Raw genomic sequence first — 18021 nt, forward strand, 5'->3', positions numbered from 1 at the left:
GGATTCTAAATTCGTCGGTTTTCGTTAAGTAAGAACCGTTTTTCTTAGGAAACACCAGCATTCAGAGAGAAATAAATCTTGAAAAAAGGGTTGGGAATCGTATTACCGCGCGCAGTTAGGAGTCAGCTACCACTGGGAGGAAGAGGTGAGGCCATCGACCGACCTCAATAGTCTTGGCTGGGAAGGTTTGTTCTTCTGCTGTTCGGTTATTCTGCTCTTCCATTCTTTTGCTGTTCTTTTATTTTTCTTTTCTTTATCGTTGGTTCAAATAAGGATTGTTCCATTTCTAATCAACTGAACCCGACCATCAATCAAGTGCTTAGAGATCACTGTCGGGTCTCCGCTGGACTTTGACCAACTGGACCACACCAGCTGTCGACAAACACTCACAACCTCTACAGAAGGTCGTGAAGAAGCCACGTGACAGTAAACACGAGGGTTCCCGTCACGGAATACTGTCATTAATTAATGTCAAACCCTCGTCGTCATCGTCAACCAACCTTCGATTAATTAGTTTCGATATTAAATGTGCTAAAAGCCACTCGGTTATTTTTGTTTGTAAAGGCAGGATTCTTGTTTTCCAATGTTATCAAGCAATGTCCAGACCCTGACTGCACCATTTCATGTTACTTTACCTCGGTTCACCTTTACCACCGCTTTATAAGGACGGTTCCATGGGTAAAACATCACCTGCGGGGTCTGGAAACAGTTGATAACTTCGGAAACAAGATACTTATCCTGGAGGTCCCCATGTTGCCCAGGGGCAAAGACTTACCCTCACTTGATAACTACGGCCTCTGAAGTGAACTATTCCTCTTGGGAATGATGTAAAGTGCTGTCAGAGGGACTAAATGTATTCTCGATGGAACACAGCCGAGCGTAGAGGACCGCTGGAAGGCAAATGTCGACCAAAAGAAATCGAAATCCGTGTAGCGGGGATCAAAAGAGAAATGGTCTGAGTAATTATGAACTAATTTGTCTGCAAGGGCTTCCGGGTCAGACATTTGTAGCTGTATTGATGGCCTGACTGGCTTTAGAGTTGAGTTTCATGAACTACAATTAAGGATTAAATAGGTTTCAAGGAGAGGAGAGGGTCGGTGGCTGGGTATGACGGACAGCAATACAACAATTACTTACATTGTGGAACTAGGTTATGTTTCTGGCACAAAAATGTGGGAGAGGACAGAAAGGGGAGATATAGATATATGGAGACAGAGCTTTAAACGCTGTTTGTTTTGAAGAACGACCGAGAAGAAACACAAGTATATAGTATCACTGTGGGATTAGACAATTCCGAAATAAAATAAAATAAAATAAAAAAAAATAAAATAAAATAAAATAAAATAAAATAAAATAAAATAAAATAAAATAAAATAAAATAAAATAAAAAAAAATAAAATAAAATAAAATAAAATAAAATAAAATAAAATAAAATCGGTGATAAAGTGGGTAAATTGGTGAATAAGAAAAGGTCTGGGTAGTTGAATGGATCATGTTGCGTGCATGTATGTGTGGGAGGTAGATGGATTCCGCTTGCGATGTGATATGTGTGTATATGAAAGAGAAAAAGAGTAACTGAATATTATATCTATGTAAATTTAATAAGCTGATTGTTATATTCAAAGTTAGAACTACAGCATCAATAACTAATAACGTAAACAATTTAAGCGACATTTTCCTCCCTGGAAATTAAAATATGAAATCCCATAACATGAAATTCCTATTTAATGAAAGACGACCCATCATGGTGAAATCTGTTTAAAACACTGAGCTGTAAAGGATTATTTAAATCCCATACCTCAATAAATAAAATAAATTTAAAATTAAAAAATTTGACACATTAAATACATTTCTCAAACAGCATACTACCGTTTGGCACGACATGATGCGTTTGAAAAGTTTAAAAACTCTATTTTGATTGTAAAGATGAATTACCGGGGATCAATGCGGCAACAAATTTAGTAAGAGAAGCCGTCTGAGCACTGCTTTGTTTTATTTTTCTCTTCAGAGTTTAGAATGGCTTGGCGAGGGCAAGCTGCCTGAGCCAAACACATCCAGCACGCAGTCATCAATCACAAGTTCCCCATCTGTTTGTTTGGGGTTTAGTCTGAGCGTTAATCTGCACGTCAGAGCTCGAGTCTTGGGCGTTGAGACACCAACACGCCGAGGGCGATGCTAGGTCTCAAGGGAGAGAAGTCACAAAATCGATCCGTTGCGCATAGTGTGGGGTGAGTGGGCAGGGGAGAGAACTATGAAGAGCCAAAGCGTTGGCTTTCGAGTCTTCGATCGGCGGGGAGAAGTTGAAGCGTTTAACGGTCGGCCAACGATCACTTCATTAGGGTGGAATGTTTGCCCAACCGCGGGTTCGTACACATACTCCGCGGGTTGTGATCCTGGAGTTGTTGCCCTGTCCACACGCTCCTGCATATTGCACGTGTCACGGGCACAAACATATCAAAGACGAATAATTTCGTACAATAGGAGCGCGTGCTTTACTCTTTCTTCTTGCTCACCCACAAAATCACACGGACGGAGAAGAAAGAAGACCTTTTTCGAAACATTAAACATTTGAAGCAACTGCTGCTTTTGTGTTTGCATAGTAATTAATTTTATTTCGGTGCAGCGTCGAGAAACTACCAACAGACATAAATTAAGCCAGCAAAAGTCTTTTACCTCCCTAACACCTGTCAGCAGATGGTAATCACATTGACTCCGGGTATTTTTCTGACCTTTCACGCCGAGGATGTTGGGAAAAGCCACCATTACACTTTCTGGCAGGGAATTCCTTTTTCAGACTTAAAATTACCCTGCCGGTAATCACCGCCTTAAGATGACAAGGGAAGACAATAATTTGAGGGACGTCACTAAGTGAACCCTGGAAAGGTTCCAGGGAGACAAATGTGGCTTCCAGAAGTTAGTCAGACCATCGAGCAGATGCTTCTAAGCACGCAGATGATGAACAATGGCTGAGGTTTAAATTTAGACAAGGAATGTCAGGTTTTTCGAATAATCGACTCGTCAACGTGTCTCAGAAAAGGTCATCAAAACACTTTAGGATGGAATGAAGAGCAAGGAACATTAATATTTCTACATACCGGGGGATAGAGTCAACGGCTGCAGGCGACAAATATAGAAACCACCGATCGAAATATTTATTTTGGAAAACATCTGCCGCTAACATTATTTTCTGTCGGCGACGGAAGTCGTGCGTTGGTGACGTCACCGAGTTCGAGCGCCCCCTGTCTGGACTTGACGAACACGCCCTGTCAGGCCTGATCACGCACATTTGCATGAAAATTACCCACAATTCAAGATAAAGCCAAGTTGTTGCTCTGCATGCGGAGGGTAGCAATGGCCTTTCTACCGAAGCACGCATCCTCCACGATTTATGATTCTCCTGCCTGCCTGTGGTCCTCCCAACTCATTTGCATAGAAATAACCTCACCTCACCTCACTCACCCTACCCACCCTCCGATGTATACTTCTTGTGGAATATATGCATTGTTGGTAGCTATCTCTCAAAGTTCTTTTCTTTGTTTCTGCACAAGAATGATGAGGCGTGTATGTGATAGAGAGAAAGAGAAAAAAAAAAACCAAATGAAGCTAACAATAATTATTTTGTTTTTCAAGAACATGATTAATGAAATGAAAATAAAAGGAGAAATTTAAGAATAAAAAGAGAAAATTAAGTGCATGTCAACCCGTTGAAAACGGAAGCAGGCTTTCTCCATGAGAGAGAAAAACAAGGGGATGGAAGAATAATACGGTAGTGGATGAATATCGCCAGCAAGGCGGGGGGAAAGGTCAGAGTTACTGCCAAATAAATTGGGGCATTTTAATGCCAGGAGGTTTCGTGGCTTCTATTTCCTGCAAAGCGGTGAAGTGGAGAAATAAATATCAATGACAATCTAACTGGTCGACAGATGGATATGACCGTTAACAACGTTGACATCTCGAGAGAATATCTTTATTTTTTTTCTCTCTCCTACGCTCTCCCATGTCTCTCCTACCCCTCCTCTCTCTCCACTCTTCTTACTACTTTCTTTCCCAGGAGAAGCAGCATCGGTCTAGCTCATGTCACCAGCTGCTCCGCGTATTCCTCCCGTTCCTCGCTCCCTTTCTCTGTTTCTAGGATCGGCTTGGACGAGGGTTCCTGTCTACATCAACCTCGGCTGTAGAATTCAGACAGAGACCAGACCCTACGACCACATCCACAGCAAGTACAACACGAAACATCAACGCTTGTGCAACGGCACCTTGGACCTGTCGGAGGGCTTTCAAGTGGGCGTGGTTCCTTGAGAGGCTCCAGAACTGCTAAACAAAAGATGTTGAGACCTCGGTGAAAGTGGAAGACAAGACAGGATATATAATCGATAGGATCCTGTTGAGATGCTGAGGCAGACAAGACTATCTATCTCCATATCCCTGAGTACAATGTGACAATCCGCACCCCCAACTTGACTGTGGGGTATCTCTGACCATTCTTCTCCAAATTTCAACCATCGGGCAATAAACAGTTTACTCCGGTTGATGATAAAACTATAAATACTTATAAAGAAGGGAGTTATAAATGCCTGGAATATTAGCAACAACTTCCTGTTCGAGAGCAGAAACTACCCGACCTTGATTCCACAGAGCAGAATTAGTTATTATGTTCATCACAGATGTGAATGTCGTCTTCGTGTTCTGAAGGCAACCCTTATAAGGACAAGAGGAACACAGCTTCCATTTTCTATAACAACCCAAAAAAAACAACAAAAAAACAAACAAACAAAAAAAAAAACAAACAAACAAACAAACAAACAACAAACAAACAAACAAACAAACAAACAAAAAACTAACAAAAAAAACCCAAAACCAAATTGTGCACTCTGTAATAAAAAGAATTCGTCCATCCTCCATCAAGTGGACCAGCAATTTGTCCTCATTACCGACACCAGGCGCGGAGACCAACGAGCATGGAACTAATCTGGAAGCAGGAGAGGCCGAAGAGTGCGTGGCATTGTGCCTTAAATAGAAAGAAGAAAAAGCTGTTGTTGATTCCACCAGCCCTTCCTTGTTTTTGTTTGTTTTTTTGAGGGAGGGTCAGAGGTCACCAGGTTTCGCCTGTCCGTAATGAACTTAGTGGAATGGTGTTGGCATACTTATATAAGCCAGTGTTTAGAGGGATTGAGAAAGGTAGACAGCTGATGAGGATGTGGGAAGAAGGCACTGAACTGAAATTATGGGATAGACCGGGGGTGGCTCTGCTTGAAGCCAACTAGTATTTATTTTGCAAGGCAAGATGATCTCAGTCCTTTGAATATCCCCCCATTGTAAGTTTGCACTTTTCAAACTGTCAAGCATTCATTTTATTTTCATAAACTATTTCATTTTTTTGAAATTTCAAAACTGAGGAGATTTTTCTATCTGTTTATTATTTTCTTACTACCCTTAGATTTTATTTTTATTTTATTTTTTACAAAATTCATTTATTTCATTCCTTCACCCAATGTTTCCATCATCATCACCATGTCGACAGAATATTACTACTGCGAGGAAATCTTACATATCTTTCACTGTTTTGATAACTGCAGTAGCTAGGTGAAACCTAACAATATTTTACTCTGTATTTATTTTTTATTACTTCCCTTTTTCACACATTCATTGGCGAGGCCTGTACGCGAATTAAACTATCTTCAGTTAAACGGTTTCACTTCTTTCAAGTTTATCAAAGCGAGAAACTTCTTTCAAGTTTATCAAAGGGAAAAGCTGTTCTTTTAAGCTGAACAAAGTGTACAAAAAATTCTTTCAAGTTTATCACAGTAAGTATACGTTGATGTCAGGTGTAGTCAGCTGAAGGCAGGTTGGAGTCTTTTAAAGAATTTCCACTTTCAGAAGCCAGGTACAGAAAAATGAAATGTTCAAACTCCGAGTTGGCCGATATGTCTGTGAGATGTTGCTAAACTCCGGCAGGATCAGAGATGTCAAAATATTGATAAAACATGTTTCCACGATGTAAAGATTTCCAGATGCCTCTCGCCTTCCTTTGAAACAAAAATTACTGGGGTTTAAAAAAAAGAACGGTTTATAACCCTCCTGCTGGGCCCAGGCGTAAACAGGGCGTGTGCATCTGCAGGAACTGAGGTGAAACAAGGGTTGGCCGTTGGCAGACGTGGAAACGGGTACACGGGTGGGTTACTGGTGCTGACAGATCCCACTCTGACGAAAGCCGACAAAGAGCGGAGCGGAGACAGGTGGGCTTGAGTGAGTGAGTGGATGAGTGAGTGGATGAGTGAGTGAGTGGATGAGTGAGTGAGTGGATGAGTGAGTGGATGAGTGAGTGAGTGGATGAGTGAGTGGATGAGTGAGTGGATGAGTGAGTGAGTGGATGAGTGAGTGGATGAGTGAGTGGATGGATGAGTGAGTGAGATGCTTCTGTGTGTGAGAGGGAGAGAGAGAGGAGGTGTAAATGCATTCATGGATGTATGCATTCATGCGTCTGTGTGTGTGTACATTGCTTGCATAGCATAAGTCAGTAAAGTTTGATGGATCATGATAGATACAACAATAAATACTCTCACTCTTCACATTAAAAGACTATATCTGGAAATAACACTTCAAATAAGTCACGCTTGCCTCTATCCATTATTATCTTCTCTCTATCCATCACTGCAAAGTCACGCGCAAGCTCTTAAAAACAAAAAAATTCTTCGAGAAAAATGAGAAAAGAAACTCTCCATCAATGTGTCAAAACACAAATCCCTAATACTCACATCGTGCCACGAGATAAATTTTTTTGTTTCTATTCTTTAAATTAATAATCGATGATGTTGGGTGTGTCTGCCAAGACATGAACATCTTAGCTTCCTTCTGCATCGGTTTCCTTGACAACTGCGTCACACCTCAGGCGTCGTGGTCGTGACTTCTCGTGGTCTAAAAATAGACTGCAGGAACTGTGATTCCAGAAGTAGGTATTGTCGAGAGAGCTGATCAATGACCATCGTGAAAGATCACGAACTTCAGGCTTTGTGTCTGTGTTGGAATTCATTTAACCTTTGCTGACGTCACGACATGAAAATACCCCACGTGACATCAGCAGTCAGGAAAGATAACCCCCCAGATGTAGACAGAGTTATCTATCTTCCTCCTACACCGCCGACGCAGAATGGTTGTGAGGACAGAGCAAGCCCACGAGCCATGACCATATATAGACATCGGCTACGAACGCATGAAGACGACAGCAAGAAGGAAAGAAAAACAAAGACTGATTCCATTGATGCCAGAAAGATCGATGGTCGTGTGAAAGATACTCACACAAGATTCCAAAATAACCACGGTTAGGTCTCATTTGTCCCTCAAGACATTTATTTATACTCTTGTGTCTTTCTATTTATACCTTCTCTCTCTTTCCTTTTTTACTTCTCCGCTTTAAAATTTTTTTTTGTCTGGTCCCGGTTATAGTCAGGTTGTGAAATGAACAGGTAAGGGTGAACAGGTGTGGGTGTATGTGTATCTATGCCTGATCCTACGCATGTCATTCATGGTTTGCGCGTGCCTGTCACGTGGTACACACACATATTGCAATCAATCTATCAATTCTTTGTTTTTCAACTTGCACGCACACACGCACCATTCGTACCTGTGGCTTTTTTTGTCATCTTCAGGTGCAAAAGTGGCTGCAATAGCAGAGATTAGTGCAATATCCGAACTGGTGATGCGGTTGTTTGACAGGAGACTCACGATAGCACTGATTTTGACCGTGATCCCTCAATTAGCACGAGGTGTCAAAGGTCGTGACCCACGGAAAGAGCAGGAATGAGTTGTGATGACAGATGTTACCCAGGCCAGCTATAAATAGCGACATGCTTATGAAGGGATTTACATGACCTTTACTGATTCTCAGGATGAAAACGATTCTGATAACGACGTGTGCGACAACGACGATAAGACAGACAGATGATGGACAACCGCGACACCACGGTGCACGATCTGTCGCACTCTAATTAATTTGATTAACTGCAATTAAAGATACTCACAATTATATTTTTTAAGTGTGAAATGCTTGAAGAACAAGAAATTTTGAGCAACAAAGGTAATACAGATACGTCTAGATAACTCTAGACAACAAAAAGACAACTTCATATTTTCAATAAATATCTCAATTTAAAAAAAAAAAACAATAATCCAGTTAAGTCCCTTTATACATAGGTTTTTCTATGTGTCGATCAACTTTGGATTTTCTCTTATTCAACACGAAGGGACAAATACCTTAAGAACGATTGCCGGTAACTAAAATGGCGGGCAACAACGAAACGAGCGCACGGGACACATTCTCGTCAAGAAAACTCGTGCACAATGTATAGATCGTCAGATGGCGCTGTGCGCGGCTTCCTGCTGACAGCCAGCGTTAAGTGAGTGTGTGTGTCGGGTAGGGGAGGGGAGCGGGGTGTAGGGGAGGCAAACAACACTACTCCCACGTCCCTGTCCCAGGTCTGAAACCAGAGGAACCAGCAACCCTCGCCACCGACTTTTTCGTCGTCAAACATACAGACCACGGTCGGTCGTCGACTTGACTTCCTTTTCCGATCTGCTTGTTGGAGCTTAGAAAACAGTTCGGGGGCGTCGCGATAATTGGCCAGCGGGACGCAGTAACGATTGGATGTGACAGAAACGTCATCAAGCCGTCCCGACCAATGGACTTGTAATTGATTCGCCGCTGCGGTCCTCTGTCAGGTTCGGGCTTTTACTACTCAGAAGATCTTTTCGATTGGATTACGTGCCTCTTTCGTTACAACAGGAATAACAGAGAGACAGGAGAGATAGAGACAGAGACAGAGAGAGAGAGACAGAGAGACAGAGCAAATAAATGCAATGAGAACATAAGATGATGGCTAAAAGCATAAAATAATGAACAAAAATGCATCAAAAAAAAAAAAAAAAAAAAGAAAAAAGAAAAAAAAAAGAAAGAAATGAACAACAAAAATCCTTTGAATCTCTTTGAAGAAAAATGGAATGTCGATATTAATGCTAAGGAGATGTAGCGACAAGGAAGCAATTTATGAATTATTCTTGATTCTGATTGGCTGAGACGTACCAGGTCACCTGAGTAAGCTCTCATATCATCTCCTATTTCGGAAGAGTAGTTAATAAGGACTAACCTCAGATCATCCAATAAATGGATCCAAAGTATTGAGCGAGGTTCCTACCCATCCACCCCTACTCGTTAAAGAATGCCGGGATGTAAGAACTAAGGAAATTGAACGGATAGAAGAAGACCTGGCGTCCCTGACGTTCGATATCGTCAGCACGAGACGCCTACCTGACGTCTGCTGCTCGTCAAGGCTCTGCAACGACACCGCCGCTGGCTGCAGTTGGTGGGCGTAATAGTCTGTGGTGGTGCTGATGATAGTGAAGTATGTCCAGGAGTTTCTATGAGCCACGATGATGATGGAGCATTGATCAAGAGAGGGTGGGCAGGAATGCGAGCTGCACCGGAAGTGCTGATGTATTAAATATTTGACAGACAATCAGACAGGCAGGTGCGACAGAGACTTAAACAACACGTGGGCCTGTCTCCAAATGTCACGTGGTCGTGTTTGTGACGTCGATACCTTGCACCACTCCCCCTGCATGACCGGAGTAGCAGAATTATCTTAAAGTTTGTCTTTCTTTCAATGTGTGGAAAAGGAACTACAACTCTTTCATGCAACCCACTCCAAGGTCTGGAAGTCAGGAGGACGTGGTAGAAGCACGTGACTCGTGAGCTTACCCCTGATTTCAGAAACACCGCCCCTCAGATATCTCCCTCCACCGAGGACCAGGCAGGCCCATCCGTGCTCTTTTGAAACCTTGGCGTTCGATTACGAAAGAAGTTTGCCACACGCATCAGAATGCGCGAGCAGGAATCCGCAACGTGCCTTAATCACGTGACACGACCTGACTATCGACCTCCTCGCCTCATCAGTCGTTTGTCTCGCTAGATATTACAAAGTCAAAACTCCCCCGATACGGTTGGCATCCAAGCAGGTAGGGAAAAAACTTGTTTATGGCTGACCCAAAATAAGACTAAAGGGGTTCGGGGTTCGCTTCCCGGAAATTCCAGGCCATCGGGAGGCAGTAAATAACTGACATAACGAGCTTGAGGGTTTTAGAACAGCAGCGAATGATCAATCTCGGGGTGTGAGTCACGAGGGAAGTTTATGTACCACAAATCGCACATTTTTTGAGACTTTTTAATGGGTGTAAAAATGCGCACAGAGGAAATAAAAAAAAAAAAATAAAAAAGGATGAACACAAAATTAAGCAGAACCAAAGCTCTGAGTCCTGTTCTTAACCTAAAAAATGTCTTGTCTGAACAAATCAGGTTGTCATTTTTTTTACATGAAATTTATCTAAAAACTTGGTCAAAGGTTTGCCCTTAATTTTCCCGTTAAGAAAGGGTTTTAACGAGAATGGAGAAAGTTGAAGACGAAACTACTTCACTAATTAAGATAATTTCTTCTTTGTGGTAGTCTTTACTCTCGTTACAGGACAGAACAAAGCAATATGGTAGATTTGATAGATAAAAAAAAAATCTCCTAAAATGAAGTCGTAAAAACCATCATGAAGAAGGCCGAGAAGGTTCTTGACTTTAGAGTTGTGGGACTTGAGCTAACGAGGGTTTACTCCGAGACTTGCCTCGGCAATAAGCTCCGAGAAAATAGCCCACAAGACAAAGGTAGATCGTAAATCTGTTGGCTAATTCTGGATCGCACACTTTTAAGCTTTTATTTAATTTTTTTTTCGGGGGGAGGTACAGGAGTAAGGGAGCTAATCTGGCACCATCTCTTGGCAAATCATGCTGGTACTGCCTGCCTAATTTCCTTTCTCTCTGGTTCAGAGAATCTGATGAAAGAGGCCATTAAAAAAATAGTTTGAAAAAAGCCACATCGTCATCTGCGCTTGCTGCTTGATATTAGATGTAGCACAGGTGGAGATAATCGCCTGATCTTTTAGCGGTTTTCGTTCCTGATCTCATCACGTTGCTGCACAGAGCCAGTGAGTTCAGCTCAGCGCCAACAGCACTGCGCATGCGTCCAAACATAGCGAGCGGTTCCTCAATTACCGTTGATTGCTGACGACACCCAGTCGTTGGTTCCTTCTAGCATCTTCCACTGGGATGTGCATGTTCATGCAAGGTCTGTCCTGAGACTCCAACACTCCAAAGCTCGAAGCAAAATCTTTGTCACATGACCTCATTCACATGTCAGGAGGACGTCCATGATGGACATGTTCATTACAGAACATGGACCAATGGACAGACAGGCTTGTTAATTGGTTGTCAGAATAGACAAATAATAATAATAAGAAGAAACCAAAAACAAAATCCGAAGAAAAAGAATTTTAAAATGTCTAACCTACCCAGGACCGGCCGAGGGTTTGAGGGAATAAAATTATTTCCCATAAATAACATTTCAGCACAAATCCCAGTGTCTCCATCTGTGTGGTCGATCCTGCTGGCAAAGAAATGGGGGAAGAAAGGAGAAGAGAATAAAAATGGTTCACGGACTGCAGGAGCAAGGGGATGAAATGTAGGAATGAGTGACTTGTGAGTTCAACAATGAAAGTATAACTTAAGAGTTCCGGGTATCTGCCGATGAGTCTCATGCCCGGGTAGACGTTTCCAAGCATCGACTTCTGAACCACTGTACACATCCTCCGCAGCCCCGGGTGCTGTAAATGTCAGGGAGGCATGCAGCAGGCCTGCAGCAGCTGGCAGCACCACTCCAGCACGATGAGTGATGTCGCGCTGGCTGTGCAGATGACTGGTGTTCGGGGGATGCTCGCACCTTGCCGTCGCACAGTCAAGAACCTTTCAAGGTCTCAGACCTAAATAAATCAGCCTCATCCCCCAGCCTCCACACAGACCTCCCTAACACTGGGGGCTTGGTAAACAGGATCCTCCGATCTCATTAGTGACTGACATCTGTAGCACGCGTGTAGCTTCATTAACCTGCTCGCTGACGGCACTCAATGCGCCCTTTGACCTTCTGGCAAGTAGCTGGCTGAATAGAGACCTTGTCTAATATTTTTCAGATATTATCCGAGTCATTCATCAAATTATTTGGTTATTGCGAGGCTTAGCTAGTTTCTCTGATATTTTTACAGTAAAATTTATGTTTTGTTGTCCATCTTCAGAAGCAATGCAGCGAGATTGATTATGTTTTGTCTTTTTTTTTTACCTGAAAGGTGGTTAATCAGTGGTTTTGATGCAGAATGAACAGAAGAGAATATACACAGATAATTCTGAATAAATAATGGTTTTGTTTTTTTAGTCATTGAGGGTACATTGTCAAAAGGTAAGTAAGTCTAAGAGATTTTCTACGACACTGATTCGAGTTTAGTTTTTCTTTTCAAGTGAAGGAGTGAAAAACTATCTGCAAATGCCATCAAAACAATATTAAAATATATTTACTTAAATACCTTATCTTATATTGAGCCGACAGATGTCAGGGAACAGTTTTACAAACTGTAAACCTAAACATCTTTCTACAAATATTTTACAACACTCAACAAATGTTTCCGAAACATCTTTGAGCAAAGGACCATTTCGACTTGTCTTTCACCACCAGAGCTTCTGACACTTGAAAAAATGTCTGGCAGACCTCCAACATGTAAACAGAAGTATGGTGTATTGCTTTCGCAGTCCAAAGAGCGAGAGAGAGGCTCAAAACATGGCGGATGTGACTCGGGAGGGGAGAAGGTAGGGGCAGGGGGGATAACATCTTCCCCCCGATCAGAAAACCGTGGAACAACAGAACATGGCCACGCAATCTACAGATCGTCGACAAAGGCAAAACAAAAGATCGCATATCTGCGTGTCTCTGTGGAGCCATCTTCTTGCCTGGCGGATTCAAGATACGCAACACCAACACACCACGCCAGGGGAAGGAGAGTTATCGGCCCGCATCAGCGGGGGCCAATCGTTTCGCTGGGATTTCTCTGTGGACCCTTCATCGCCATGCCGCGGGATGCTGGCAAAGGCGCGGCCGCGATTTCTGATTGATCCGTAATAGCCTGCTTTGTTCACGTAAGCAGCGCCATGGCAACGGGAGGGTAAACGGGTATGGATAATGACAGGCGAACACGTTTAAAGTTCGGTACAAATGTTTGTCTCACGCGCATCGCGCCCAATGTTTTGTCAGATCAGCTATTGGAAGCTGTCAGCGAAGAGAATTTTTTTTTCTCTTTTCTTCTCCTGTGATTTTTCCAGAATAGGATTTTTTTTTAAAATGACTCCATCATCTTTTGCTTAGGGCTAGGTCTACACATTGCAACAACATATAAGAACAAGGTTCGATTTCAGTTGTGGTAAATATTCTTGCGTTCAAACTGAATGATGACAGTGATTTAAAGAGGAATGAGGGGTACAATCCGCATTTGAAAAAAAAGTAAGATAAAGTATAGAAAGGAATTGCTGCTAGACATTAATTTCAACTGATGGAAGAAAAGAGTAAATTTTATCGTGACAATTCTGGATGTACTTGCCCAACCCATATAAAAAATAAAAATATAAATATTGCTTTTATAACAATAAGTGCTTAAAGTCTTTACCAACCACTTAGCAGTTATATACAAAAGGTGATTGTAGACACCTGACAGGCTTCCACCAGGTAAACGAGTTTTATTCATTTTTTTTTGGAAGTCCGAGCACTGAACGTCAGGTGTCATTAAAGGTTACAAAGTTTTTCATCGACAGGTGTTGGCAAGCATCTACCTTCCTACCGTTCTCGTGTCACCTCCCCCAACCCACCCCATCCCTACCTCGACAGGTGTTGATGACAATAACCGTTAATAATGTCCATGTCACAATGAGATCGACCTTCTCTGGCTGTTCTCTTTATTTCGTCCTTCGCTAAACTGACTCGGAGTTGAACGAGGTTAAAGGTTAAAGGTTGTGGTGATGGTGGTGGTGGTGGTGGTGGGATGCATGACAAGACAGAGTGAAGCCGCTTATCAGACAGTTGCTACAAACTTGATTGTGATTGTGGAGTGTTGACTGTGGAGAAAGGAGAGTGAGGGAAGAAGAATGAAGAAAGAAGAGAGTGCAGCAACTATTTCCCAGGTGCAGGTTATAATGAGACATCAGTCTACGGGGTAGGTGGGCTATTAGCTACACGGGTGGGACAGACAGGTGAGTGCACACTTCCAACCGACTGCTGTTAGCTTTGAGTGGCACTTTCATTTCATGGCAATGAAATAAAAAATTGTTTGAGGATGGGTGGTTGAGGAGACTGAGATAGAGAGAGAGGATCAGTAACGACGCTGGGTTAGTGTTATCCTTCACCTGTGACCTACCTGTCAGGCTAGCAAGTCTACCTTGGGTGACAAAGGTGAAATTGGCTCAGTGTTATCGAGGGAGAGGAGAGGGGGAGTATGTGTGTGGCAGTTGGGGGAGAATGGGTGAAGAGACAGAGAGAGAGAGATGGAAACAGACAATGACAACATCTTTACTTTGGCAGGCTCATGTCCCTTACCCATAAGAAAGAGAAGAAGATAACCTCAGAGCAAACAAATGTAAAGAGATAAAGACAAAAATAAAAAACCAAACAAACAAAAACATACAACACACAAAAAACAAACAAACAAACAATCAAAAAACAAAACAAAACAAAAAACAAAACACACAAAATGGAAAAATAAAAACAAACGTTCATTGTTTTCAGCTCGCTGGTGCAAGCCATCAGATCAAAAGACAAGACCAGGTGTGTACTGACAAGTCTGTGACACCTGTGTTCTTACGTAGGTGTCATTTGTGTGTGTGGTTTTTTTTTTAAATAAGTGTTTGTGTACTCACGAGTTCCAGAAGGCGCAGAAGCTCGGCAGGTCGCTCCACGCAGCAGTTCTGTCCATCCTTGGTGTCGCGGCGCGTGAAGTCGCTCAACATGGCCTCCTCATCAGGACTGGGCCCCAGCCTCACCTCGGAGCACGGCACACACAACTCCTCCCTCTCCAGGATCTTGGCCACCTGCTCGCCCACCTTGGGCTGGTGCGAATGGTGCGTGAGGTCGTAGTACAGCTTGGCATACAGCGAGGCGATGATGGCGATGAGGATGATGCCGACGACCACCACCACGGCCAGTCCGTAGAGGTAACTGGTCAGGCGGGCAACTCGTCGGTGCAGGCGGGTCAGGTCGCAAGGACTGGTCAGAAGGGCGTTCTGGCTGGCTGCGTACGCCGCCTTGCTGTTGGCGTGAGTGAAGGTGTCCGGCAGGTGCTGGACTTGACCACCTGCCATGTTGTTGTTGCTGCTGCCTTTGTACTGCTGGTTGCTGTTGTCGTGCAGCAGGGTTCTGGAGCTGTCAGGATCGGAATCCATCTTCCTGAGGTAGCTGTGGATACTTCTAGAATCAGGTAGATGCTGATGTAGGTGTGGGTACTACTACTGCTGATGTCGGTGTGACTGTCAGTGACGAGGATTTTTACCTTTGTCGATCCTCACACCTGCGAACATACAACATTTTTGTCCTGGTCAAACATACGACAGTCAAACATGCATCGAGAGAAAAAAAAAGGGTGATAACAGAATTATCAATAAAAGATTGTTGTTACTTTCATCTCTTGTTACAAGTGAGCTGCAGAACGAAAGTTGATTAAAGCAACACGTGACTTTCTGACCTCTAACCCTCGCATTGTTGTGAGTGGGCTTATCCTCAGGTCAACAGACAGGTGACATTTAGACTGTAACACATCGTCTGAATTTCACTCGTACATGATATGTAAGATATAAATTCGTCACTGGTGGTATCAGCTGACCCTCCTTGACCAAGCAGTGGTCCCAGAGGTGACGCACACCTGAGATTAAGGTAGATGACACCTTATCGCCAGATGAAACCAACCATGACTTTCATTCTTCCTTAGGAAATATCTTACCACCTATGCTTACATTCAAAATCCACAAGCCAGGCTTTCTCGCAACAACAGGACTTGCAGGTAGCGAAGTCAGGTGTAATCACACCGGTAAAATCGGACAGGTGATCGCACAGGTGTAATCAAGTATAACCCGACAGGTGTGACAAAAATTAAGACACTGCTGACGGCCAGGCATCACGTAAGAAAGGAGCCGTTAAAGAGATCAACAGCAGATGGGTAGAGACCAGACACCCAGGGTGCTGAGAATGAACCATGTGTACATCGTTGGCCCCTGATAGAGATAAGGCCAGCACTCTGGATAAAAATGTGTTGTCTGCCATCATGGAGCATAGGGCTGACACATGTGTTCGCAGCATCTGGGTTATCTGCTGCTGGATGTTTGGGAAAATCCCTCAGCCCCTCCGTATTGCGCATAAAATGTTGTTTTGTCATATGAAAGAAAGAATGTATATGTATGTACTTACTTGCTCTGCGAAGATGACCTGTTTGAGTGCAAGCACCACAGAAGCTGATTAGAATCTTGAAAACAGGTTAACAGTTGAAGGTTTGCTCGTCTACTTTTTTTTATCAAGTCTACACCTCGGAGTCTCCTCACCAAACAGAAGTCTGGGAGGATAAGTAACGAGCTTCCACGTGAGGCACTGCGAGGCTTCCAGTGTCAGCAGAAGGCAGGTCTGGCAGAACACAGAAAAGCCTGTTACTCAAAAGATTACAAGTCCACAACACACGGTTTGCACACAAAGAGAAGCACTGGAACCAAAGCTTGATTCCTTCTTTCTTTCTCTCGCTCTCGTCTGCAAAGGCTGCGCGTGACTCGCTGGTCTTTGACTCAATGACTGGCAGGGCGTCAGCTCGAGGTATATAATTATATACCAGCAACAATCAGGGCCTGGCAGGCACGGGGACTAACAATCCCACTCAACGATCGCTGCTGTTGCTGCTGCTGCTGCTGCTGATGCTAGCTGCACACACAGATCGAGTCCTGCGCGGGGCGCGCACACACGCACGGCTCGCGCGTCACGTCACGTCACGCTAGAGTCAAACGAAGCTCGAGCCACTCTACGACTCGATGTCGCTCGCTCGCGCGCGTCTTGTCCTCGAGTGGAGGAGGGGGACCCCGAGGGTTGGTAGTGGTGGTGGTGGGAGGGGAAGAGCATCAGCTTCTCTCTGTCTCTCAGTAAGGCTGTCTCGTTTCCGGTGACATCACGACACATCGATAAGCATCGAGTCTTCTTCTTCACCGAGGGCGGAGGCTTTTGGGGGGAATCGTCGGTCACAAGACCTGATCTACCGACCTACTACTCCTACGGAAGGAGGCGGAGTAGGAGCGCGTGCCACGGATCCCGCTACGGTGCAGGCGGCGCTGCTACTACAACTACAACACGCACGCTCGCGCGCAAGCCCACAGCCCGGATCGATGTCACGCATGCGCACTTGCAAGCTGGCGTCTTCCACCCGCTTCTTTCTTCTCTCTCCCCTCCATCCCCGGGTTTGTTTTCGATATACGACGCCTAGAAGACACCTCTTCAGGCGGTTGTGTAAACATCGTCGCTAAAGCTTTCATCTCCAGTTTGCGTCGAGGTGTTATCTCTAGCACTGCCCTGACATCTCTCACCTGTCCTCACTCCGAGTGTGAAATGTTGTTTGTTGACAGACGTAAATAAGTGTTTACAGGTCAGCATAGCTCGACTCTGAATATCTATAGGTGTTGGTTGACGACTTTCTACAAACACTCGTTTCTGAGGAGAAGTTTGTAATTTTTCTCTGACCGATTCATTCATTTTTATTATTTTCGTCGGAGGATATACTTGAAAAAATATCGCGTATCATTCGAGTAAAATGTGGGAATGGTACTGAAATTAATTGAATGAATATATCTTTATCCGAAGATAAGACTTCTGTCGTATTTTCTTACTTGATTTTGAAGAAGCAATGCTTTTGCAACCCTGGTCTCGAGACTTTCGGAATACAAACGGATTTCTTTCTCGTCAGCGGACTTTTCTCAACCCTATTGTCTCGAGTATACCTCGAGGTTCCAGTTCCACCGAGGGCTTGAGAAAGAAATGTGTCCCTAAACTGCTAAGACTATTTGCCGCCAGGACAACATGCCACCTCCGGTAGAGGGCT

At 43.7% G+C, this 18021-nt stretch overlaps 1 protein-coding gene across 4 annotated transcripts in view; it reads right to left on the reverse strand.

The window, feature by feature from the left end:
• Positions 1–18021, reverse strand: part of LOC112555042 (tumor necrosis factor ligand superfamily member 10-like) — a 74966-nt gene that overhangs the window by 41453 nt on the left and 15492 nt on the right. For 2 of the 4 annotated variants that reach the window (XM_025223185.1, XM_025223184.1), the window contains exon 2: positions 14819–15465. In XM_025223185.1, coding sequence (XP_025078970.1) covers positions 14819–15340 — 522 coding nt within the window. In that variant the 5' untranslated portion in view covers positions 15341–15465. Of the gene's footprint in view, positions 1–14818; positions 15466–16358; positions 17506–18021 lie in introns of those variants that run through there. The other 2 variants (XM_025223183.1, XM_025223182.1) reach the window with 2 other exon arrangements.

The sequence above is a fragment of the Pomacea canaliculata genome, linkage group LG14 (genome assembly GCF_003073045.1).
Source record: "Pomacea canaliculata isolate SZHN2017 linkage group LG14, ASM307304v1, whole genome shotgun sequence".
Lineage (NCBI taxonomy): Eukaryota > Metazoa > Mollusca > Gastropoda > Architaenioglossa > Ampullariidae > Pomacea > Pomacea canaliculata.